Below are 25,723 nucleotides of genomic sequence, written 5' to 3'. Positions count from 1 at the left end.
GGTAGGCCCATAAAACCAAATGAGACTAAATGGGTATACCAGCCCAGGAGCAAGAAAGAGAAGGCAGGAGGGGACAGGAAAACCAGTTAAGGGGAACGGAAGGTGAAGAAGAGGAGTGTGTTGTTGACGTGTCATGGAGTTGGCAACCGGTGTCACAAAACAGTATGTGTATTAATTGTTTAATGAGAAACTAATTTGCTCTGTAAGCCTTCATCTAAAGCGCAATAAAAAAAAACTTCAGTTTTTTCATTTTTGGCATTAGTGGTTGGTGCATAAATTTGAATAATAGTCATATTAAGTGTTCTTCCTTGTAGGAATATGAATATTATTCTATCATTGGCAGCTTTGTACTTGAGGATAGATCTTTAAGTGTTCTTTTTGACAGTGAATGCAACTCTCTTCCTCTTTAATTTGTTGTTCCCAGCATAGTAGAGTATATGATTATCTGATTTAAAAAGTCCAGTACCAGTCTATTTCAGCTCACTAATGCCTGGATATCTATCTTCAAGTGTTCCGTTTAATTTTTGACAACATGCAATTTCTCTAGATTCGTACTTCATACACTCATACTTTGTACATTCATACCTCAGAAATGGATAGTTATAATGGTTGCATAACATGAACAGTGTACTCAGTGTCACTGCATTACACATGTAAAAATTGTTGAATTGGTAAATGCTTTGTTAAATATATTTACCACAATAAAAAAGGTTAAAAAACAAAAAAGACACTTAAGAGACATTCGTCACTTGCAGTGTATTGACTTTGGATCCTGACTCAAACAATATGTTAAAAATGAGACAACAGGAGAAATTGAATATTGAGTATATATTTGATATCACAGGATTATTTTTAATATGTTTTTGGTGTGATAATTATGTTGCCTTTATGTTTGAGACCTTTTCTTAGAAGAAATAAATCCTGCAATATTTGTGGATGAATTACCATGTGTGGGATTTGTTTCTTAAGCATTAACACCTATGATTTCAGGCGCTTCTTGGAAACTCTATGGGGTAGTTCTACTCTGTCCTATAGAGTCGCTATGAGTTGGAATTGACGGCTCTGAGTTTGGTTTTTTTTTTGGTTTACTTGTCTGTCTTCACTAGTAGGTGTTCTCACCTTGACTCCAGGGACTGGGTCTAATTCATTTGTGTATAGCCAGCATTAACATGGGCGCTCAGCAAGTTCTTCAAAAATGAACATAGTGGCTCAATATAGTACATCTGTGTATTTGGCCCAGTGTTAAAAATTGTTTTATAGTACCAGATCTATTTAAATATTACTTTTGTTTCTTTTTCCAGTGGGGGCAGGGGAATCTGGAATGAACTGAGTTATCTTTTGTACACAGGCATTAAGAACAGATTGCATTTTATGATTTTGTGCAAAATGTCCTCTAAATACTCACAGTAAAAATGAACCAGTAGAAATTACAACTATTCTTATATGTGTAAATCTGTATTTCCTACATTAACTTAACTCATTAAAGAGACTTTGGTCTTCATTGTGTTCATTAATTAATGAAAATATTTTTACTGAGCCCTAACTCTTAAATTTTGGACAAGGAACCATAATTCCCCTTATGCTTATTTATAATAATATAGCAGCATTATCATACACTTAGGAAAAAAACATTTTAACTGTTACCCAAATTCAGAAACATTACTCTTATTTGTGAACAATGAAGCAAAGAGAGTTTATGCAAAGAAATAGCCTGCATGTGAACAACTTAATAAGATCATAATACTGATTCATAACTATGCTAATTATTTTTTCTGCTGTGATTTTGTTGTAGTTGAGCTCTAATCATGCATATAGTACGATCCATGCAAATACAAATAAAGACAAACACGTTTTCTTTTTTAAAAAACAGCTTTTTTGTACATTATTTTTGAGATTAGTAAAGTTATCCTATAAATATAATAGTACTATTATAAGCATGAGCTCTGGTGGCACAGTGGTTCAGTGTTCAGCTGCTAATCAAAAGGTCAGCAGTTTGAATCCACCAACCGCTCCCTGGAAGCCCTGTGGAACAGTTCTACTCTGTCCTGTAGGGTCGCTGTAAGTAGGAATAAAATCAACTCGATGGCAGTGGGGGTTTTGTTTTTTTGTTTTTGATAAGTAGTGATAATTATATTTGTGGCAATGTAAGATATTGTCGGAGAAAAGAAAAAAATGAGGAAAATTCTGAACTCAAAGTGTGGATTTTTATATAATCTTGGTGTTATGTTTTTGAAAGATTTTACAAGACTTTTTGACAGTTAAACCATCAGATTCTTTTCAGGAAAATGTTAGTATTATGAAGGTTGAGTCTCATAAAAAACAGGACTTATTTAGAAAATATACACCTCACTGTGCATCATAATGAGGGATTTTTTTTAATTATTCTTTTTCCTGCTCTGTTGTTTATCATTACATTTCCTTTTTTTCCATAAAAACTGGGATTTTAGTTACCTTGGTTTTAGCAACCTACCAATGATTAGTAGTTACCTTAATGTAATATTATTTTAGCATTCTTATTCAGCCTTTGAGTCCTAAAGCAGAAATTTCTGATTGATAGGAATGATTGATTTCTGGTTTCTCTACTTTTAGCCTCAAATATTCTTATAAAATTAAATGATATATCTTTTTCTGCATTCTTAACCTCCAAGTGAAATTAGCATGAGAGATTTAAAACAGATCTCATCAGTTAAGAGGTGTAATATGTTAATTTTATAAAGTAAATTAAGTTCATCAGTTAATGGAAGGAAGGATGTAGGTTGTGTTAAACATATATCAGAAGTTTTGATGTAACAGGTATGATTAGGAGAATATATATGACAAAGCTTTATAAAAATTAGTGTTGGATTAGACAGTAAATACTAGATAAACTGCATTTGAATTTTTTAAGCTAAAACGGTTTTTCAGTAAGAGGAGAGAAATTTGTAAGTCTCTTAATGAATTGATGCTAAGCTTGTGAATACACGTAACAGTCATTTGGAGCCTCCCTTTTGCCATATTTGTCTAATGTATCACGTATCAGCGTGATTACTATTTTCAGACACAGTCTTCATGACTGAAATCCTACAGTTAACCTTTAGAAGATCAAAAGGTAATATACCTATTTTAAAAGGTGACTGTGACGTATACATATTTTTTCTATAGTTCACGACTCGCACGGTTAACAGCGTTTTTTTTTTTTTTTCATTTGTTGCATGGTATTACTTAGTGCGTATTTAAAGGTCATGCAAAGTCATCTTAGGATGGAAAACTAACATCAGTTACAGGGACATAGCTGAATATTTTGGCAGCAGTAAATTGGAATTATCATTTTAAAAGATTTATTTTAACATACAGAGTGATAATATAGCTATTGTTAGCTCAAATTGTATAAAACGTAAAAATTTTAAAGATTTTCTGCTTGTAATCAAGTGCTCAAAGCTAAAAGTATGTCTGTATACTTAATCAGAGATGTATGTGTTAGCATATGTATATTATAGTCATTTTGGGTAAACTTTTTTGTCATAAATAAAGAATGTATTCATTATTTATAGCTTACCAAAGTATATGCCTAGATCAGTAGACTGCCTTTATTGTTTTATATTATTATTTTTCATATTGTGTTAAATATTGAAATTTCCCCCCCAAAAAAAAATTTTTTTAATTTTAAGTATCCAATATCTTGTTTTATATTGACAGGTTTTAAAAGTTACTGTTTTTCATTGGAGAGCTATAGTTTTTTTCTAAAGTTTCCTTAGAAAATTATATTGTTCTTGGTGAGAATGAAATATATTGAGATACAGCTGACACTGATTTGGTTTTTTTGTGTTTTTTTAGGTGGTTGAACAGGGTATGTTTGTAAAACACTGCAAAGTAGAAGTATATCTCACAGAATTGAAGCTCTGTGAGAATGGAAATATGAACAATGTTGTAACTCGAAGATTTAGCAAAGCTGACACAATAGGTAATTCAAGATCCTGTCTTTTTTGGCTTTTTTAACCATTGCTATTAGATATTTAGTTATAATTCTGTTTGATATATGTTACTGGGATGATAACCATTTTAAGAATTTATGTTTAAACATTACAGAATCCCAGAGTGTGATATAACATGTCTTAGTTTACAGTTGAATTGTTTTTCGTTCTGTTTTGCAACTTTTAGATGAGTTTAATATTGTGCTATTTTGCTTTTTTTCCCCAATAAAAAAGACATCAATTTGGCATTTTAAAAATGTATGTCATGTTTGTAATGTTGACCATACATTTAAGAAGAGTAGTGTGTGCTTAAAAACTTGGTATGGTAATGTAAATAGGTGTGTGTGTATGTTTCTCCTTTTTTGCATGGAAAGTATTGTCTTTTTTATTTCCTTTTTTCTCACCATTTATTCTTTTGGACTTTAAATACAGTTAAATAGCTAAATGAGGCAGCAGACTTAGCATTATTATGACTTTTGTTTTGTTTTGTTTTGTTTTTTTACAATGAGTAAGTTAGGGAATTAGTCTCAAAGATACGTGTACCTAATCTCCTAATCTTATACCTATATATAGAGAGAGATTTACATGTATATAGTTTTGTTTTTAGATATGGGTACATTCTTTCTGTTTCAAAGTCTTGTTTAAATTTAAGATCAGCAATATATTTAATAAAGTGTTTTTTAATAAATGATTATAGATTCAGTAATAAAATTATGGTACCGTTTCAGAAAACACAGCTCAAAATAAAAATTATAAAAGGTAGATATTCATTTTCAAATAAAGTTGTTGTAAAGTAAAATTAATGATAATCACATTGGTCTTGTTTAAAATGAAATGGATAGATACCTAGGAGCTCAATTGCTGGGTTGTGTGGTAAGCCTATGTTTAGTTTAACTTTGTAAGACACTGCCAGACTGTTTTCTAAAGTGGCTGTGCCATTTTGCATTCCCACCTGTAAGTTCCCACTTCGATGTGTTGACAACATATCCACATAAAAACTTGCACACAAATGTTTATAGCAGCTTTATAACTACGAAAAGTTGGAAGCAACAAAGATATTCTTCAGTAGGTAAATGGATAAACAAATTGAACATCCATTCAATGAAGTATTATTTAGCAACAAAAAAAGGAGCTATCAAGCTATAAAAAGACATTGAGGAATCTTAAGTGCATCTCATTCCAACTATGTGGCAGTCTGGAAAAGGCAAAATGAGTAGCAGCAAAAGACCAGTGGTTGCCAGGAGTTCAGAGGGAGAGAAAAAGGGCTGAATAGGTGGAGCATGGAGCATTTTCAGGGTAGTGAAACTATTTTGTATGATACTGTAATGGTAGGCACATGACATAATGCATTGGTCAAAACCTATAGGACTGGACAGCACAAAGAGTGAACGCTAATGTAAACTATGAACTTTAGTTAATAATCTATCAATATTGGTTCATCAATTGTAGCAAATGTGCCACACTAATTCAAAGTATTACTAGGAGAAACAGTGTGCTGGGGGGGGGGAGGTGTGCTTTCTGCACAATTTCTCTGTAAATGAAAAAGTATTCTAAAAAACATATTTAAAGAGAAAATGGACAGTAGAGAAGGACACATGACATTTATGCAGAGCTCCTTAGCAAGGGAGAGCGATTAGCAAATTTATGAATTATGCCTCTGTATAGATCTCCAATGTTGGAGTCAATCATTAAGTACCCTTCAATTAAAATTATTGATATAAGTAAAAAAAAAAAAGTTTTTCTCAATTTTTTAAGTACATTTGGCTTTCACCGCTTATCCATTCCACAGGAGGAAAATACTTTTAACCTGTATTTTTTATGAAGTAGGACCATTCTTCAACTACCTAGTGATTAATTTAATGTTTCTACCAAATAAAATATTACCGGTTTTTTATTTTCTTCTTTATTTAGATGGAACATTTATAAGTTTGAGATGTGCTTTGAATATATTCATGCAATTATCTTTCTAAAATGAATGCTTAAAATATTAAGTATTCCATATATAAATGTTATTCTATTGTAATTGAAGGAGCCCTAGTGGTGCAGTGGTTAAGATCTCAGCTGCTAACCAAAAGGTGGGTGGTTGAAACCCACCAGCTGCTCCCTGGGAGAAAGATGTGGCAGGCTGCTTCCATAAGTACTTACAGCCTTGGAAACTCTATGGGGCAGTTTTGCTCTTTCCCAAAGGATCACTGAGTCGGAGTCAACTCGATGGCAACGGGTTTGGTTTTTGGTTATTGTAGTTATTGCATATTTTTAAATTTGCAGATTCGTGGTACTTATTTAGGAAAATAATACATTTCTACATGTGAAAAGCCAGAAGTTTATAATTTATGAAAATTTTGTTGATCATATTAAAACCGTACACAATAAGAATCTGAATTTATTTAACAAGGATAAAGTTAACTCATGGACTACGTAATCTGTAAAATGTTCAGACAGTTAAATAAATGAGGAGCTGTCTCTTAAAATAGTTGATACGATGTTTTTTAGTTATTTTTGAGGTTTGGTATTTTTTTGTCTCCTTACCTATTCAATGGGAAGATTACATATAAATATGAGACAATCAGAAATCTTATTTTAGAATATTGTTTTACCAAATTATGTTTTTAAAACTAGTTATCTAAAGATCAGTAACTTTAAACAAGTTCAGAAATTAAACATTTCTGAATTTAAAATAAGCATTATGGGATTCTCGTATTAAATACTATGTAAGAACTTGTCAAGGAGATACATAATTTATAAAACATCTGTGCTTCAAAGAGTATATGATCTAGCATAGATTTTAACCAACATAATTTAAATATACTAATACTTTAAAATACTACCTATTATATTTGAACTGAATTTTTTTATAGCTAAAATTTCTACATTATATTAGAACAATGTTTTTCAAGCTGGAGTGTCACTGCTTTGGTGGTTCATTAATTTTAGGAGTAAGGGGAATAGAATAGAAAATATCAGAATAAAAAATATCAATATTTTTAATTATAAATAATTTAATAAATATTGTAGGGTTTTTTCTCCTTGTTGTAGGTTATTGTTTTAAAAAGTATAAAAGTCTGTATTAGAGCAAGTTTGTTTTTTAAGTAAAAAATTTTCAAAAAATTAGAATTAATCATATCAGGATAAGAGACTTCATGGTTAATAGTTATTGAACACGTGCTATGTTTTAGCCACTTTGCAAGAATTTTCTTACTTAAACCTGAACAGCCCTTATCCCCATCTTAAGGGTACAGTTCAGTGACATTAATTACATTCACCATGTTGTACATTTACTACCACTATCTATTTCCAAATGTTTTTCATCACCCTAAACAGAAATTCAGTACCCTTAAGCAAAAATTCCCCATGCTTCCCTCTCCCCAGCCCCTGAGAACCACTAATAAACTTTTGGCTCTATGCATTTACCTATTCTAGATATTTCATGTAAGTGGAATCATGTAATAGTTGTCCTTTTGTGTCAGATTTATTTCACCCAGCAAAATGGTTTCAAGGCTCATCCATGTTGTAGCATGTATCAGAACTTCATTTTTCTTTATGGCTGAATAACATTCCATTGTATGTATATACCACATTTTGTTTATCCATTCATCTTTTAATGGTTTTTTGAGTTGTTTCTACCTTTTGACTGTTTTGAATAGTGTTGCAATAAACATTAGTATGCAAGTATTTGAGTCTCTGCTTATCATTCTTTGGGATATATATTTAGAAGTGCAATTGCTAGGTCATATGGTAATTCACATTTAACTTTTTAAGGTGCCTCCAAACTCTTTTTTACAGTGACAGCACCATTTTATATTCCCACCAACAATGGATTAAAAAAAACCAAACCCATTGCCATCAATTCCGACTCATAGTGACCATACAGGGCAGAGTAGAACTGCCCGATAGGGTTTCCAAAAAGCACGTGTTGGATCTGAACTGCCGACCTTTTGGTTAGCAGCTGTAGCTCTTAACCACTACACCACCAGGGTTTCCAACAACGAACAAGAATTCCAATTTATCCACTTTATCGCCAGCACTTGTCATTTCCATTTTTGATGTAACAGCCATCCTTGTGGGTGTAAAGTGCAGAACCTGATATCTTTTTTTTTTTTTTTTTAAACATTGTATTGTGCTTTCGGAGTCCTGGTGGCACAGTGGTTAAGAGCTCAACTGCTAACCAAAAAGGCAGCAGTTCGAATCCACCACCGCTGCTTGGAAACCCTTTGGGGCAGTTTTACACTGACCTGTAGGGTCGCTGTGAGTCAGCATTGATTGAACAGCAACAGGTTTTGATTTTTATTGTGCTTTAGGTAAAGGTTTACAGAGTAAATTAGTTTCCCATTCAATAATTTATACATAAATTGTTCTGTGACATTGATTGCAACCCCCACAACGTGCCAGCACTCTCCCCTTTACCACCCTGAGTTCCCCATTTCTATTTGCTTTTCTTGCCTTCTCATCTTTGCTTTTGGTCAGATGTTCCCCTTTTGTTCTCATATAGATGTTTGTTCTGAGGAGCACTTTCTTCATAGGTGTAATTGTTTATTTTACAGGTCTGTTTGGGTGAAGGTTATCTCTGGGAGTGGCTTCAGTTCCTAGTTAGAAGAGTGTGTAAGAGCCATGGTCTCAGAGGTTCCTCTGTTGGACTAATAGGTCTGGTCTTTTTTAAGAATTTGAATTTTGCTCTACATTTTTTCCCACTCTGTCTGGGACCTTCTATTGTGATCTTGGTCAGAGCGGTTGGTAGTGGTAGCTGGGTACCATCTAGTTCTTCTGGTCTCAGGCTAGTGGAGGCTATGGTTCCTGTGGTCCATTAGTCTTTTGGACTAGTCAATTCCTTGAGTCTTTGGTTTTCTTCACTCTCTTTTGTTCCGGATGGAAAGAGACCAATAGTTAATAGTTGTACCTTGCTTAAATGGCTGTTTGTAAGCTTTTAAGACCTCAGACATTATTCTGCAACGTAGGGTGTAGAACACTGTCTTTATGAACTATGTTATGCCAGTTGACCTAGATGTCCCAGAGACTATGGTCCTCAGCTTTCAAGCCCAGTAACTCAGTCTCGTGAGGTGTTTGGCTATGTCTAGGGAGTTTCCATGACTGTGCCCTCTGTGTGCTCTATTATATATATGAATATACGCGCAGCCCGTACAAATATGTATGTAGAAATATCCACAGCCAAACATATATATCCATGTGGATGTACTCCCATATACCCTCCCACACCTATTCAGCATACATATCTACCTATGTATCCACTGGTAAATTGTTGTTTGTTACTACTTTTGTTGCACGATTGTATATGTTATAGTATTTACCTTAAAAAAAAAAACCACTTGCCGTTCAGTTGTTTCCAGCTCTGTAGGACAGAGTAAAACTGTCCCTAGGGTTTCCAAGGAACAGCTGGTGAATTCAAACTGCTGACCTTTTTTGGTTAGCTTTTAACCACTTCTCCACCAGGGCTGCATAGTTCCTTTTATTGCATTCCTCTCAGTGTCTTCCCTTGCCTTGGTCATGTTGTACTGACTTTCTCCTTATTAAGTATAGCCTTTCGCTTCATCAGAGTTAACCATGTCTAATATCTAGTTAGTAATTTTCCATCCCTCCCCCCCATCCCTGGTAACCATCAAAGAATGTTTCTTTCTGTATGTAAGCCTTTTCTTGACTTTTTGTAATATTGATCTCTTACAATATTTGTCCTTTTATGATTGACTTCTCTTTGTGTAATGTCCTCCAGATTTCAGCCATGTTGTGAGATGTTTTGTGGATTTATCATTATTCTTTTTCATTGCGTAGTATTCCATTGTGTATGTACCACAATGTGCATATCTATTCATCCATTGATGGGTACTTAGGTTGTTTCCATCTTTTTGCTGTTAAGAATAATGCTGCAATGAACATGGATGTGTGTATGTATATTTGTGTCACAGCTTTTATTTCTCTAGGATATATATCTAGGAAGTGGGATTGCTGGATCATATGGTATTTCTATTTCTAGGTTTTTGAGGAAATGCCATACCTTTTTCTGTAGTGGTTGTACCATTTTTCATTCCCACCAGCAGTGTATAAGAGTTCCAGTCTCCCCACAACCTCATCAGCATTTGTTGTTTTGTGTTTTTTTAATTGATGCCATTATTGCTGGGGTGAGATGGTGTCTCATTGTAGTTTTGATTTGTATCTCTGTAATGGGTAATGAAGGAGTTCTGGTAGTGCAGTTGTTAAAGTGCTCAGATGCTAACCAAAAGGTCAACGAATCAAATCCACCAGCCACTTTGCAGGAGAAAGATGTGGAGGTCTGCTTCCCTGAAGATTACAGTCTTGGAAACCCTATGGGGCAGCTCTGCTCTGTCCTATAGGGTTGCTTTGAGTCAGAATCAACTCCACAGCAGCAGGTTTGGTTTTGGTTTTTTTTGTATGGCTAATTAACGGTTGTGAGCATGTCTTCATGTGTTTTAGCCACTGAACGTCTTCTTTGGTAAAGTGCCTGTTCGCATCCTTTGCCCACTTTTTAATTGGATTGTTTGTCTTTTTGCTGTTGAGGTATTGAAGTTTCCTGTAAATTTTAGAGATTAGACCCTTGTTGAATATGTCATAGCCAAAATTTTTTTTCCCAGTCTGTAGGCTCTCTATTTTTTTGGCAAAGTCTTTTGAGAAGCATGTGTTAATTTTTAGGAGGTCCCATTTGTCTAGTTTATTTTCTGCTGTTTATGTGTTTTTAGTTATGTTTGATATTCTATTTATGCCATATATTAGGGCCTCTAGCTTTGGCCCTATTTTTTCTTCCATTATCTTTATAATTTTAGGTTTTACATTTAGGTCTTTGATCCGTTTTGAGTTAGTTTTTGTGTATGGTATAAGATACGGGCCTCGTTTCATTTTTCGGCAAACGGATATTGAGTTTTGCCAGCACAATTTGTTAAAGAGACTTTCTCTTCCCCATTTAATGGACTTTGACCCTTTGTCGAAGACTAGCTCTCTATAGGTGGATGGATTTACTTCTGGGTTCTCAATTCTGTTTTATTGGTCTACGTGTCTGTTATACCAGTGCCAGGCTGTTTTGACTACCATGGCTCTATAGTAGGTTCTGATATCGAGAAGTGTGAGGCTTCCTACTTTGTTCTTCTTCAATAATCCTATTTTTATGCAGGCCCTCTCTCCTTTCCATATGAAGTTGATGATTAGTTTTTCCATCTCATTAAAGAATGTTCTTGCAATAATTCTATTATGAAAACATTCTGCATCCCACTTTGAAGTGTGGAGCCTGGGGTCTTAAATGCAAACAAGCGTAAGATGCATCAGTTGGTCTCAACCCACCTGGATCAAAGGAGAATGAAGAATACCAAGGTCACACAATAACTATGAGCCCAAGAGACAGAAAAGGCCACATGAACCAGAGACTTACATCATCCTGAGACCAGAAGAACTAGATGGTGCCCGGCCACAACCAATGACTGCCCTGACAGGGAGCACAACAGAGAACGCCTGAGGGAGCAGGAGAACAGTGGGATGCAGACCCCAAATTCTCATAAAAAGACCAGACTTAATGGTCTGACTGAGTCTAGAAGAATCCCGGCGGTCATGGTCCCCAAACCTTCTGTTGGCCCAGGACAGGAAGCATTCCCGAAGACAACTCATCAGACATGGAAGGGACTGGGTAATGGGTTGGTGAGAGATGCTGATGAAGAATGAGCTACTTGTATCAGGTAGACACTTGAGACTGTGATGGCATCTCCTGTCTGGAGGGGAGATAGGAGGGTAGAGAGGGTTAGAAACTGGCAAAACCATCACGAAAGGAGAGACTGGAAGGAGGGAGCGGGCTGACTCAGGGGGAGAGTAAGTGGGAGTATGGAGTAAGGTGTATATAAGCTTATATGTGAGAGACTGACTTGATTTGTAAATTTTCACTTAAAGCACAATAAAAATTATTTTTAAAAAAATGTTGCAGTTTGGCAGAGCCTCATCTCTTAATTGCTGCCATATACAATTTGTATATGCTAAAGAAATATCCATTTTGGAAGTATTAATTGGGCTGATTTTGTTTTTCTAAGGGAAGTGTGTTGTGAAACAGTAAAGAATTTTGGATAATAAGAAGATGGATATATATTTTTCCTTTGTGGTCTTTTAAAAAATCTTGATTAAAAATTATCAAAGTAGCTAGGTATACAAAATACTTAAATTATATAAATAAGATGAGGAAACATAAGTACCCGTTTTCTATTGTTTCCAAATTAATATTCCATTTCATCTAGAACCACCTACATTGATTAGTAATCAAAATTATAGAAGCCATAGGCAGGATCTAGATAATTTACCACGTCGGAGATAAAGTACTGTGCCTTTGAATATTTCTTCCATAAATTGATGTATTTGGGCATTGCACATGTTCCAATAAGACAGATAAAATTTGGCTTTATTTTCCTTTAATAATACCACTAAAAAAATAATATTTCTTATAAAACTTCTTGAAAACTACTTTATAATTTAAAAGTTATGTTTATAAAATTTATTAACAGACTTTGTTCTTATATGTTCGTATTAGAAATATTTCTTAAAACATTTGCATTTCTATTGTTTATATTAATATTTTTCTGCCTGTGTATGCTTTACATTACCTGCCTAATATGGTGGGATTAATGTGGAAAAATATACACATGCTCTCAGTTCCTTGATATTCTCAACTCCAGTGATCTTGACCAGCGCCCAACCTCAGACACCTGTTCCCACAGTTATACACTAGACTTGTCATTATCTGTAATTGCACTTGTCAAATTTCAATGTCAAGCATCCTGCTTTCTGGCCACCGCTTCTCTACGTCCATTCTCTCAAGCCCACTACATTAGGTATTCAAACCTACTATATCCCTCAATGAGATGGGTTCAGACAGTGGCCGCAACAATGGGCTTAAACATAGTTAAATTTTGAGAATGACACAGGACTGGGCAGTGTTTCATTGGGTTGCTGTGATCAGAATCAACTAGAGGGCACCTAACAACTACAGCTTCCTTGGTACTGTTTCTGTCATGGTCTCTACCTTCATGGTGCCAAATCCAGTGATAATTTTGAAGTCTTCCATATTTTTAACCTACCAGCAAATTTTAATATAGTGAGCCATATATCCACCTAGGAAGATTTTCTCCTCACATGGCTTCCAAGATACAATTTCTTACTGGCTGTTTTAGAGTCTTTTGTAAAATCTCCTCATACACCTGATCTCAAAACATCAGCAGTGAGTTCCTGCTTATGGTGATGAAAAATTTGGCAATGATTATTGGTGATGGCTGCACAACATGATTAATGTACTGTGTTTTTACACAAATAACGTGAACCTTCTATGTTTGTTTGCCAACAGCTCCCTCCCCCTGCAGGGAGCTATGCCAGTGGTGCTGCTGTGCCAGTTTTTTTTACATGTTATAAAAAAATTAGCATAACGTTTTTACAAAAATACTTCATGAGGAGGGGGAGCAATTGGCAAACAAACGTAGAAGGTGCCTGCTGTTTGCATAAAATACAGTAATTGATATCACTAAGTTGTACATGTGAAAAATCTTGGATTGGCAAGTAGTATATATTTTTACAACAGTAATAAAAAATTTTTAAAAATCAGACTGTCTCCTTGCTTTGTGTCCTCTCTTTTTCATTGGTATTTTCATCCAGTTCTCTGACTTTAAATACTTCCTGCATGTCTTTTATGCTTATACCTCCTAACCACAACTCTCTCCTAACTTCAGTTTTAACTATTCCATATCTTTATATGTATATCTAGTAATATTTCATGATGTAACATGTATGAAACTAAACTTTTTTTTTAATAATTTTTATTGTGCTTTAAGTGAAAGTTTACAAATCAAGTCAACCTCTCACACAAAAACCCATATATACCTTGCTACACACTCCCAGTTACTCTCCCCCTAATGAGACAGCCCGCTTTCTCTTTTCGTGTCCATTTCGCCAGCTTCTAACCCCCTCCACAGTCTCATCTCCCCTCCAGGTAGGAGATGCCAACATAGTCTCAAGTGTCCACCTGATCCAAGAAGCTCACTCCTCACCAGCGTCCCTCTCCAACCCATTGTCCAGTCCAATCCATGTCTGAAGAGTTGGCTTCAGGAATGGTTCCTGTCCTGGGCCAACAGAAGGTCTGGGGGCCATGACCACTGGGGTCCTTCTAGTCTCAGTCAGACCATTAAACCTGGTCTTTTTATGAGAATTTGGGGTCTGCATCCCACTGCTCTCCTGCTCCCTCAGGGGTTCTCTGTTGTGTTCCCTGTCAGGGCAGTCATCAGTTATAGCCGAGCACCATCTAGTTCTTCTGGTCTCCGGATGACGTGGTCTCTGGTTCATGTGGCCCTTTCTGTCTTTTGGGCTTGTAATCACCTTGTGTCCTTGGTATTCTTCATTCTCCTTTGATCCAGGTGGGTAGAGACCAATTGATGCATCTTAGATGGCTGCTTGCTAGCATTTAAGACCCCAGACACCACTCTTCAAAGTGGGATGTAGAATGTTTTCTTAATAGATTTTATTATGCCAATTGACTTAGATGAAACTAAACCCTTGATCCCTCTTTTTCTCCTCTAAAACCTGCTGTCTTGTCATTCTTCCCCATCTTAGTAGATGGCACTTGTATTCTTCCTGTTACTCAGACCAGAAACCTTGGGATCATTCTGATTCTTTTATTTCTCACCCTACCTGTGATCCAGCAGCATAGCTTCTTAGCAGTTCTTTCAGAATCTATTCTCCACTTAACATCAATTTTGTTGCCACTGCCCTGGTTCAGATTGCTGCAGTAGCCTTAACCCCCTTCCACCCTTAACCCCCTGCTGCCTGCTCTCCACATATCAATAAAAGCGAATATTTAAAATGTCAGTCAGATTATACCACTCCTCTGCTCAAAAACTCCTCAATGGTTTCCCTTCTTATTCAGAAAAAAATAGGAAATACTTTCTTGGCTCCCAGAATTCTACATGATTTTACATGAGTACTTTATTGTCTCATTTCCCCCTCACTCATTCCACCGCAGCCACATTGGTGTGCCATGCTGTTCTAAAACATGCCAAGCATATTTCCATCTCAGGGCCTTTGTATTACTATTTTTTCTGCCTATAATGTTCTTCCCCCATATATATGTATATGTGTGTGTGTGTGTGTGTGTGTGTGTGTATATATATACTGAGTGAAGAAGAGATTTCCATATATGTTTATGTACAATAGTTTATGTATACAAGTGTGCATGTACTAATAGGAAAATATCTGAAAGAGGAAAATAAAACGTTAACAGTTACTACCTTTTGATAGACATTGGATTTATATTTGTCAGTATTTTCTGAATTTTTCACAATGAGCAAGAATTATTTCTGTAATCAGAAAGAGAAGTATTCATTTTTTATAGAAAGACTAAAAATATTCCCCTTCCTCAGCTTCTAGGTGTATCCACTTCATGGAATTTGTCACTATATGGTTAAATTTGTGTATTTTTCGGTGTACATGTTATACTACAATAAAAAGTTTTGTGTATACATACACACACACACACAGAAACCCTGGTGGCATAGTGGTGAAGTGCTATGGCTGCTAACCAAAAGGTTGGCAGTTCAAATCCACCAGGCACTCCTTGGAGACTCTATGGGGCAGTTCTGCTCTGTCTTGTAGGGTTGCTATGAGTCGGAATCAACTCGATGCCAACGGGTTTGGTTTTGGTTTTTTCCATCTGTAGCATCTCTGATTCATACTCTTAATTTTTAACTCTTACATATCAGGAAATAAACTGATTTTATAATGTGTAAAAAGTTAAAGTTCATCATATATGACATAAATTATACTTTAGTGTTTGTAATTGAACTCTTTTACCTTTTGGGTTTTCAATTACCCCCCCCCCCTCCTTAAAAAGTACACTTGGTCTTAAACACTGCCTATCAGGGTTTTTTTCTTCTTCTTTATGTATTTATCTGTTCTTGTATTCTGTCAGTATTTTAAATTTAGGATTATATATGCTGGTGAGCACTTAGTCATTTGTGGTATATCATAAAATATTTTATTTATATATCTCTCCTCGTTAAATCTAGATACAATTGAAAAGGAAATAAGAAAAATCTTCAATATTCCGGACGAAAAGGAGACCAGATTGTGGAACAAATACATGAGTAACACATTTGAACCACTGAATAAGCCAGATAGCACCATTCAGGATGCTGGTTTATACCAAGGACAGGTATTGTTTAGCAATATTGTTTATTTTAAGCATACTATACATGAAGCTTTTTGGATTCACAGACTTTAATGAGTATCTTTATAATATATAATGGATCCTGTTGTCTCTAGCTTCCTCTTTCTAAGTTATCTCTTCCCTATCTCTCTTGGTCACTGGCTATAATTTCTGCTTCCTTCCTTTAGCTTGGGAATAATCTACTTGTTTAAAAGAAATTATTTTCAATCAAAAAACCTGTTAATATTATAAGATAGGTTAGCAGACTTTTTCTGCAAAGTACTGAATTGTAAATATTTTTGGCTTTCAAGCCTTATGGTCTTTGTAGCAACCGCAACTATGTTATTGTAGTAGCATGAAAGCAGCTATAGATAGTACATTAAAAAATAGGATGGCTGTGTTCCAATAAAACTTTATTTACAAAAGCAAGCAAGGGGGCTAGTGGATTTATTTTGCCAACCTCTATTAAAATGTATATAGGGTTGCTATGAGTTAGAATCAACTCGATGGCAATGAGCAGTAGTTATTATAATGTATCAGCCCCTAATTTGGTCTTTCTTTGTGGTATAATCCAAAGAAATGATTGGAGAAGATGAGACACAATCAACAAGTTCTACTGATTTTACTTTCTAAGTATCTCTTGAATTCATCTGTCTATTCTATTCCCAGTCTTAATCATTCAGTAGTCTCTTAACAGCTCTCCCTGCCTCTAGTCTTTTCAGGTCCATTCAGTCTTCCATATTTCTGCTACAATATTATATAAACATTATTTTTTCCCTTTCATAAACCTTTCCTGGCTCCTTAATGATGAGGCATCTTTATCACAAGATATAAGACATGGTTTGACCTCTTGTCTAGTCTTCCAGTGTCTTCAGATTATCCTTGCCTTATAACTTACATTCTAACAGTGCTGCTTATGGGTTCCTAAACATACTATGCTATTCCATACTCCTGTTCTTTTGCATATTTTGTTCCAGCTGCCTCGTGTACTCTCTTCCCAGTTCCTGTATCCATCCAGCAAAAAAGTCCTTTTTAACTATCAAAATTAACCATCCCACCATATCATCTAGCCAGATGATTCATCCTTCAAATTCCAATGCAAATGTCACATCTCTTCAACCTGATCTGTTTTTTTTAATATCCATTGAAGTACAGGATTTTTTTGACTTGGGGGACAGTTGTTTCCCCCATTTATTTTTATGTACTTTGTATAATTCATTATACACATAAATTATTTATGTATTGAGCTCCCCAGCTAAACTGTGAGGTCTATATTTTGGTTGGATTGTGTCTCTTATGTCTCTTTACTTTTGTGTTTACTTATTTTTAATACCTAACACAATACGTGGTGCACCAGTATATGGAGGTTTTCCTTTATTTTGTTAAGTTTTATTAAAAATTACTATTGACATCAATATGATAATGAGTTGTGAAAAGATTTAGGGTATTAAAGGTATTAATTTCCCTAGGTTTAGGGAAATTAGTATTTATTAAATACTATATGCCAAGCATTGTAATAGGCTATAAAAACAGTGCTTTTCAAGCTTATTTTAATCATTATATTCTTAAATTCATTCTTATAAAATCCAATATGTATTATAATTAAAAGCTGAGTTGCCCTGATTGAGGAGTCCCTGGATGGTGCAAAAGTTAACACACTGTACTCCTAACCCAAAAGTTGACATTTGAGTCCATCTGGATGCACCTCAGAAGAAAGGCCTGGCAATCTGCTTCCTGCCCCCCAAAAATCAGGCATTGAATACTCTATGGAGCACAATTCTATTGGAGTAAGGACCTTGGAACTCTACCTGTGAGCCAACACTCCTCTCCCCAGCCAGTCAGCTCCCTCCTCTGTCTTCCAATAGACATACCTGTCTCCTTGGTCACCATCCAACAGGCTTTGAGGTAACTCCAGGAGTACAATTTGAAAAATGCGGAATTAATTCTTTTAATCTTTCCAGTGATTCTACATGATGAATATTATTCTGTCCATCATGTGGCTTAGAAAAGTCAAATAATTTGATGTTCTTAATAGGCAGGCATTTGTCAGGTTGCAGGTAAGAGAATAAATTATTTTAGTAAGAGGGAGAATAAATATCCTTTAAGGCTAGTTAATCCTTTGAAATATCCCTGGGTATCACAAATTTTTTTATCACAAATAGTTAAGTGCTCAACCTTGGAAGAAAGGCCTGGCAGTCTGCTTCCGAAAGGTCACAGCCTTGAAACCCTGTGAAGCACAGTTCTACTCTGCAAGGCATGGGGTTGCCATTAGTGGGCGTCGACTCAACAGCAACTGATTTGGTATGGTTTTCAAAGAGTCAGCACTAAATTGTGCAGATTTTATGAGAACTCTTTTCTGATTGATTATAAATGAACTAAACACTATCCTGGACCTTTTTTTTTTTTTTTTAAGAAAAGTTTTTATTAAAATTTATATTCATTAGCAATGAAAGATACGTTGTTGAAATGTTTGCCTCTCCAAATGGGTGGTCTTTTTTCTTTCCCTTTTTGTGTCTCTGTGTGTTGAACTTAAGTAAATTTTGAAATCTTTCTAAAGGTATTTTCATTTTAAGTTTTAACCTTAAGTAAAATTTTATTCAGGAAGTGGTGCATCTGAATAAAGGAGTGAATTTTAACATCTCTGGTAACCATCAACATTAATTATCTATGGTTGTAAAAACTTGGATTTTTAATTATAAATATTACCAGGAATTAGGAGCTCTGGTGGCACAGTGGTTAAGCATTGGGCTGCTAACCAAAAGGTCAGCAGTTCAAGTCCAGCCACTTCTTGGAAACACTGCAAGCCAGTTCTACTCTGCACACTAGGGTTGCTGTGAGTCAGAATTGACTCGATGGCAAAAGGTTTTTTTTTTTTTTTTAACTAGAAATTAACATGTAGAGTTAAACTTAAGATATTTGCTTGAATCTTCAGTTTTAAAAGATATTTTTTAAAAGACAAACTATAAACAATAGTATTAAATGTATAACTTTGAAAATACCTAAGATCTCTTGTTTTATAACCGATTTAAGCCTTCCAAATGACCATAAAGTTTGTGTGTGTGTGTGTGTGTGTGCGTGTGTATTTATGTGTGTGTCTATAGTTTGTATGGAGACATCTCCATAGTTAAAGGTTGCAGTCAAGAAAAACTTTATTCTGGACTTAAGAATCTTTCACTGAATTCAGTTTTATAAATTTGTAAAATTATGTGAACACATGAGAAGACTATCAGAATGATGATCAGAAAAGTGAGGATAATAGTTAAATTGTCTGTGGTAGGGAAGGAGAGAAATGTGACCAGGGAGAAACCAGGATGGTGGTAGGTACACTGTGCACTTATTCTTTATACCTTACATATACATTATACGTGGTTTTTGAATGTACAAAATATTAGTTTGCTTTTTAGCACAATTATAATAATTAGTATGTTCTTTAGACAGCATAGTTCCATGAATTTTTTTTTTTTAATCAGCATTTTGTTTGTTACTTGTATTCTGAAAAAAGCTTTTGTTTTACATGGTTAGGATACAGATGCCAGTTTATAAATGGCCTGAAACATACAGCCTACAAAAATATATTACCTAGCATATGTAGCATATGTAGAGTAGGTTACAAAATCACAACTTTAAGAAAAATAGATGTAGTGAATCTGAATGTATAGAATGCTTTGAAATTTGTAATACCTCGAATTTATCCCATCATATTGCCTATGTTATAGTTTTTCCATGAAACTTAGGTATTTACTTCTTAAGATTATCACATTTCTTTTGCTAATTTAATTATTTTTGCTTAGTTTTTCTTCTTTGCACAAGCTCACCCATAGGAAAAACTAGAAGAAAAACTTCTCTTTTTGACTAGAAAATTGGAGACGGCTTCTGGGATGTTTTAGAATAAAGGAAAGCTCTGCCTCAACCATGCTGCAATAGGGAACTTTAGTCTGATAATGCACAAACATGCCTATCATTTATATTTTAAAAGATTCTATAATTTACATAGTGATAAGTACAGACAAATTTCAAAACCTCAAATAAATTATGTATTATCTGTAATTTGTGATTGTGCCACTGTTCTTCAGTATTAGCATAATAGTTAGCTAAGGTCATATATCAGAAAGTTTAATAATAACTGCAGTTATTTACTGGACATCTGTTACTTGCACTGTATTATGTTACAAGCCACAAATGCAAAGAGACACAAAGTGTACTCTCTCAACTAAGGGAATTTATATTTTATACTGGGTATTTTATGCTTGGATTGCACTTTCCTATATTTAAAGTCATAGAACAGATGATTTTCTTCATAGTTTACCCCCTTGCCTTATTATCATTACTGACTTCTTCTGTTTGAGGTCTTTTTGTCTCCCTTGCCCACCTTTAGAACCAAAATGCAAATACCTCTTCACCTTGTCTGTCGTGTCCTTTAAATAATCAACTACTTAGTGTATTCAGCTAATCTTTTAAAGCTATCTTAACTTCAGAATTATAGAAAAACACTCTTTTATTGTGTCATATTTGCAGGTGTTAGTGATAGAACAGAAAAATGAAGATGGAACATGGCCAAGGGGTCCTTCTACTCCTAAGTAAGTGCTCCCACTTTTTACAGCTTATTGTATGATTTTGAGACCTTTGATGTCCGATATTGAAATCTAAAATGATAGAACCTAATTGTCCCATTCTGCAAAAATATATGCCCTTATATTTTAATATTTTATTTTTAATATAGAAGTTATCTCAATTTGTGCTTAAATTAATGTTATAATTAGAAAGGCTTCCACTTCAAATCTTTTAAAATGAGGTATGGTATAAATAAATGTTATAAATGAGAATATATTATCTAATACAGTCAGATCACTTAACATATCATTCAATTTTTTGAAGATTTTTTATTTTTTCAAGTGTTTTAAGAGAATATTTTTTATCAAACTGAATTTCATACGAAAATAAGATTTTTATTTATTTAAATAAGTGTTTTAGAATATAAAAGCACAAGCAGAGATAGAGGGGCATGAGTTGCTTTTGATAGTAAATGAGGGGAAGAAAGATTAGGAATCTTTTTCACTGTTTTAGAATAATCAGGTCTATAATCCATTATCGAAAACACTTAAAGCCAGTTGTGTTTCAGTATTCAGATTTTATAGATTTTTGAGAAGTAATGTGGCACATATACCACCTATTATTGTAACATTTCTGTAGAGCCTAAGACAGCACTGTATAGTCAACCACATTAATATTTTCTCAGCAAATATTCACACTAAGTGGGATAAGTAAAGATTTTTTGTGTAGGTTCGGGTTACATCTTGCCCCAAAGGAATTATAAAAAATTTTTAAGCTTTCAGAGCTTTTGACATTTCAGATTTTCTGATAAGGGATTGTAAAGGTATTATTTTTTAAATCTTTGAAATAATGACTCAATAAATTATAAACAATTTAGTAATTGCTAGCTAGCACATAAAAGAAAACAAAGATCTGATACTCAATTTTCTTCAAAACTAAAGTATTACTCTCTATCCTTTCTATCTCGTATGGGATTTTTTCTTTTAAATTTTTTATGAGAATGTTCCTAAGTGTATTAATTACATGGAGGTGATTTTTATTCTTACCCTACTTGGTTGGAGGCAGTACGATGGTAAAACTTAATATAAGAATAAGGTAATAAAAGCATGTGGGTAGAATCGTAGATTTTATGACTGGTGAAGATTTCCTAGTTAGGAGCATTTTCCTTTTGAATATTCACATTTAGATTTTAGATCAGAACCACTGTTGTTTTTTCTAGCTTATGTTTAGATTGCTGTTACTTAGCTATATCTTTAAATAATTTTTGAAATTACAAAGTTACTTGTGGGTTAATATAGAAGTACCATGAGTTCCAAAGATTGAGAAATCTTTCTACTTAAAATTACTGAATTTTACACAAAAGCTGAAAGTACTTACATATTTTCTTTTATCTTCTCCCCTGTCTTTTAGCATATCAGTTTTATTTACTCAAACAACTAAAGCGCTTGCTTTATGTAAGAGAAAACAGTTTCTTAATACAATACCTAACACTCCATAGGCATGTAATAAGTACTGGTGAAGGACAGTACTAAGATAGAAAAGCACAGAACTATAACAAAGAGTTACAGCCCTCACAAAATCTACTAGTTTAGTAGATAACCCAAATATTAAGGGATGAAAAGTTGTGTCAGTTCACTGTAAAATATAAGAAATACTGTGTAACAATATGTCAAAAATTACCAAATGATAATTTATTAGAATACAAAAAAATTTTTTTCATGATAATTACACCCATGTGTGAAAAGATTTTCAGAAGACTAAGAATGAAAGAATTCTCCTAACTTGATAAAGTTTGTATACTCAAAATTTGTAGCAAACATTGTATTTAATTGAGAAATTTCAAATGTAACCCAATTAAGAATGCAAGATAAGGAAAAAAAGATAAAACCCACTGTTTGCATATGATACAATCATCTACATAAAACCTATAAGCAATCAACAAACTACTAGAAGTAATGAGAAAATTGAGCAAGATTGTCCAATATAAGATTAATTTCTAAAAATCTAAAAACAGTTTTCTTTCTCTACCCAAGGATCAGCAAATTTTTTCTAGTAAATATTTTTGGCTTTGCAGACCATATGGTCTCTTTCACAGCTACACTTCTGCTACTATAACATGAAAATAGCCAAACATAATATATCAACAAGTGGACATGACTGTGTATCAATAAAACTTTATTTACAAAAACAGATGGTGCCCCAGATCTGACCTGTGAGCTATAGATTTTCAACCCTTGGTATATGCCATTAGTAACCTGCTTAGAAAATAGTATAACAAAATTAACCTAATTAAGAATGCTTACATGTATAAGACCACTATTATAAGATCTTGAGAAATAGTATAAACTGAGAAGAACACATACTTTTGTGGTTACGAGGAGGGGAGGGAGGGAGGGTGGGAGAGGGTTTTTTACTGATTAATTAGTAGGTAAGAACTGCTTTAGGTGAAGGGAAGGACAATACTCAATACATGGAAGGTCAGCTCAACTGGACTGGACCAAAAGCAAAGAAGTTTCCGAGATAAACTGAATGCTTCAAAGGTCAGCAGAGCAAGGGCGGGGGTTTGGGAACCATGGTTTAAGGGGACTTCTAAGTCAATTGGCAAAATAATTCTATTATGAAAACATTCTGCATCCCACTTTGAAATGTGGCATATGGGGTCTTAAATGCTAACAAGCAGCCATCTAAGATGCATCAATTGGTCTCAACCCACCTGGATCAAAGGAGAATGAAGAACACCAAGATCACACGATAACTAAGAGCCCAAGAGACAGAAAGGGCCACATGATCCAGAGACCTACATCATCCTGAGACCAGAACTAGTTGGTGCCCAGCCACAACTGATGACTGCCCTGACAGGGAGCACAACAGAGAACCCCTGAGGGAGCAGGAGATCAGTGGGATGCAAACCCCAAATTCTCACAAAAAGACCATACTTAATGGTCTGACTGAGACTAGAGGAATCCCGGCGATCATGGTCCCCAAACCTTCTGTTGGCCCAGGACAGGAACCATTCCCGAAGACAACTCATCAGACGTGAAAGGGACTGGACAGTAGGTAGGAGAGAGATGCTGATGAAGAGTGAGCTATTTATATCAGGTGGACACTTGAGACTGTGTTGGCATCTCCTGTCTGGAGGGGGGATGGGAGGATAGAGAGAGTTGGAAGCTGGCAAAATTGTCACGAAAGGAGAGACTGGAAGGGCTGAGAGCAAGTGGGAGTACGGAGTAAGGTGTATATAAACTTATATGTGACAGTGTGACTTGATTTGTAAACGTTCACTTGAAGCTCAATAAAAGTTAAAAAAAAAAAAGAATGCTTACAAATTTTATGGGAAAAAATTTTAACTTTATTAAAAGACAAAAGAAGCTCATGGACTCTATCACTTACCATAGCAATACCTGTTTTCTCTATCATGTCAGTGCCTCCCATTCAAATATCTAACTTGATTTTTTTTTTTTAGAAACCTGACAGACTCTTTCTACAATTAATTTATACTAACAAAGATCCAGAGTTAGCTATGTCCGTTTTTAAAAAGAAGAGTAAAGAGGAGCACTCTTGACCTGCCAGATAGTGAGACTTACTACAAAGCCATAGTAATAAAATCATTTCTGATGTTAGCAAACAAAAGTAAATAGACTGGAATAGTGAGTTCAGAAAGACTCATATATATTTGGGAACTTGATATATGATAAGTGACACCACTAGGTAGTGAGGAACACGTAGGTTAAAGCAGGATACATACATAGATTTTATTAGGAAAAGTAGATATTTGGAGGAAAAAAAGGCTGAGTGACTGACTACATTACATATTGCATACAAAGGCAAACTCCAGAAGGATTAAAGACCCTAATAAGAAAGATAAAGCTATAAAGCTAATAGAAGAAATTTTGGAGAATACCTGTGTCATAAGGATCACAGAACATACTATGTGAGCTTAGTGGATTTGATTAAATCAAAATTAAGGCTTTCTTTTAAAGGAACCATATATAAAGTTAAAAGTCAAATGTCAGCTGTGAACATCAAAAACCTACAGTGGAATAATACCTGTAGTGTACAGGAAATTGCTGTAAACTAAGAGAAACAAAAAAACTGAAAAAAATAGGCAAAGAATATGAATAGACAACTTTACAGAATGCGAAGCCCAAGAGCTGATAGGTAGATGAGGAGATGTAAAAACTCATAGTATTTAGAAAAGTGAAATTTAAGAAAAAATGAGTTACAACCATCCATACATCACAATAGCAAAAGTTTTAAAGGTCGCTAATACCAAGTGTTGAGTAGGATGTAGGAGAAGTCTTATACACTGATGGTGAGAGTATATAAACTAGGAACTCCATTCTGTAAGTCACTCAGTATAATAATTAAATCAGGAATACTTCATGCCTTCTGACCTAGCATTCATAGTTACAGGTATATTTCTCAGAGGAATTGTTGAGCAGACTCCTGAGGAGATATTCTTTGTAGCTGCATTGTTTGTGGTAGTGGGGAGTTGGAGGCAGCCTAGCTAACTGCCCGTCACTGGTAGAGTGAATCAGAAAAACGAGGTGGTTGTATACTGTGAAATAGTATGCAGCAGGTAGAATTGACAGTGAAGGTATTTCTAAAACTGAATAAAGCTTTAAAATACACAGTTGAGGTAAAAAAAATAAAAACAGGATGACATTTATAATTCAGTACCATTTATGTTTATTTGTGATGTACAATATGTTACATAAACATACAATATTATTTAAGGACAGAGAAAGTACCTATAGAGGAGAGAAATAAGAATAGAGATTAGAGAAGAAAAAAAGTTTGAGGCACTAAGACTTGATTTTATTTTTAAGTGTATAGTTGAAGTAAGGATACAGAATGCTTTTTCTAGGTGAATGCCAAAAAAAAAAAAAAAAAGTGGAATGTCTGTGTATTCACTGAAGTCACGTTATAAGCAAATTTAACTTAGGCAAATTCAACTTCAGGAGAAGGCATGTAATTTCTGTCCTTAAAAAGAAATTTCAAGATATTGTGATATAGAAAAGTAGCCCTGGTGGCATAATGG

General features: G+C 34.6%; 1 protein-coding gene across 7 annotated transcripts in view; it reads left to right on the top strand.

Annotated features, from left to right (window-relative positions):
* The window catches only part of USP15 (ubiquitin specific peptidase 15), a 139,238-nt gene that overhangs the window by 48,733 nt on the left and 64,782 nt on the right, over positions 1-25,723 (top strand). For all 7 annotated transcript variants that reach the window (XM_064283946.1, XM_003405173.4, XM_010598440.3 and 4 more), the window contains exons 4-6: positions 3,814-3,940; positions 15,992-16,137; positions 20,647-20,708. In XM_064283946.1, the coding sequence (XP_064140016.1) occupies positions 3,814-3,940; positions 15,992-16,137; positions 20,647-20,708 (335 nt within the window). The remainder of the gene's footprint in view (positions 1-3,813; positions 3,941-15,991; positions 16,138-20,646; positions 20,709-25,723) is intronic.

Source organism: Loxodonta africana, chromosome 4 (assembly GCF_030014295.1).
Source record: "Loxodonta africana isolate mLoxAfr1 chromosome 4, mLoxAfr1.hap2, whole genome shotgun sequence".
Classification (NCBI taxonomy): Eukaryota; Metazoa; Chordata; class Mammalia; order Proboscidea; family Elephantidae; genus Loxodonta; species Loxodonta africana.
Note: the sequence above shows the minus strand (reverse complement) of the source record. Positions and strands in the feature narration are given on the sequence as shown.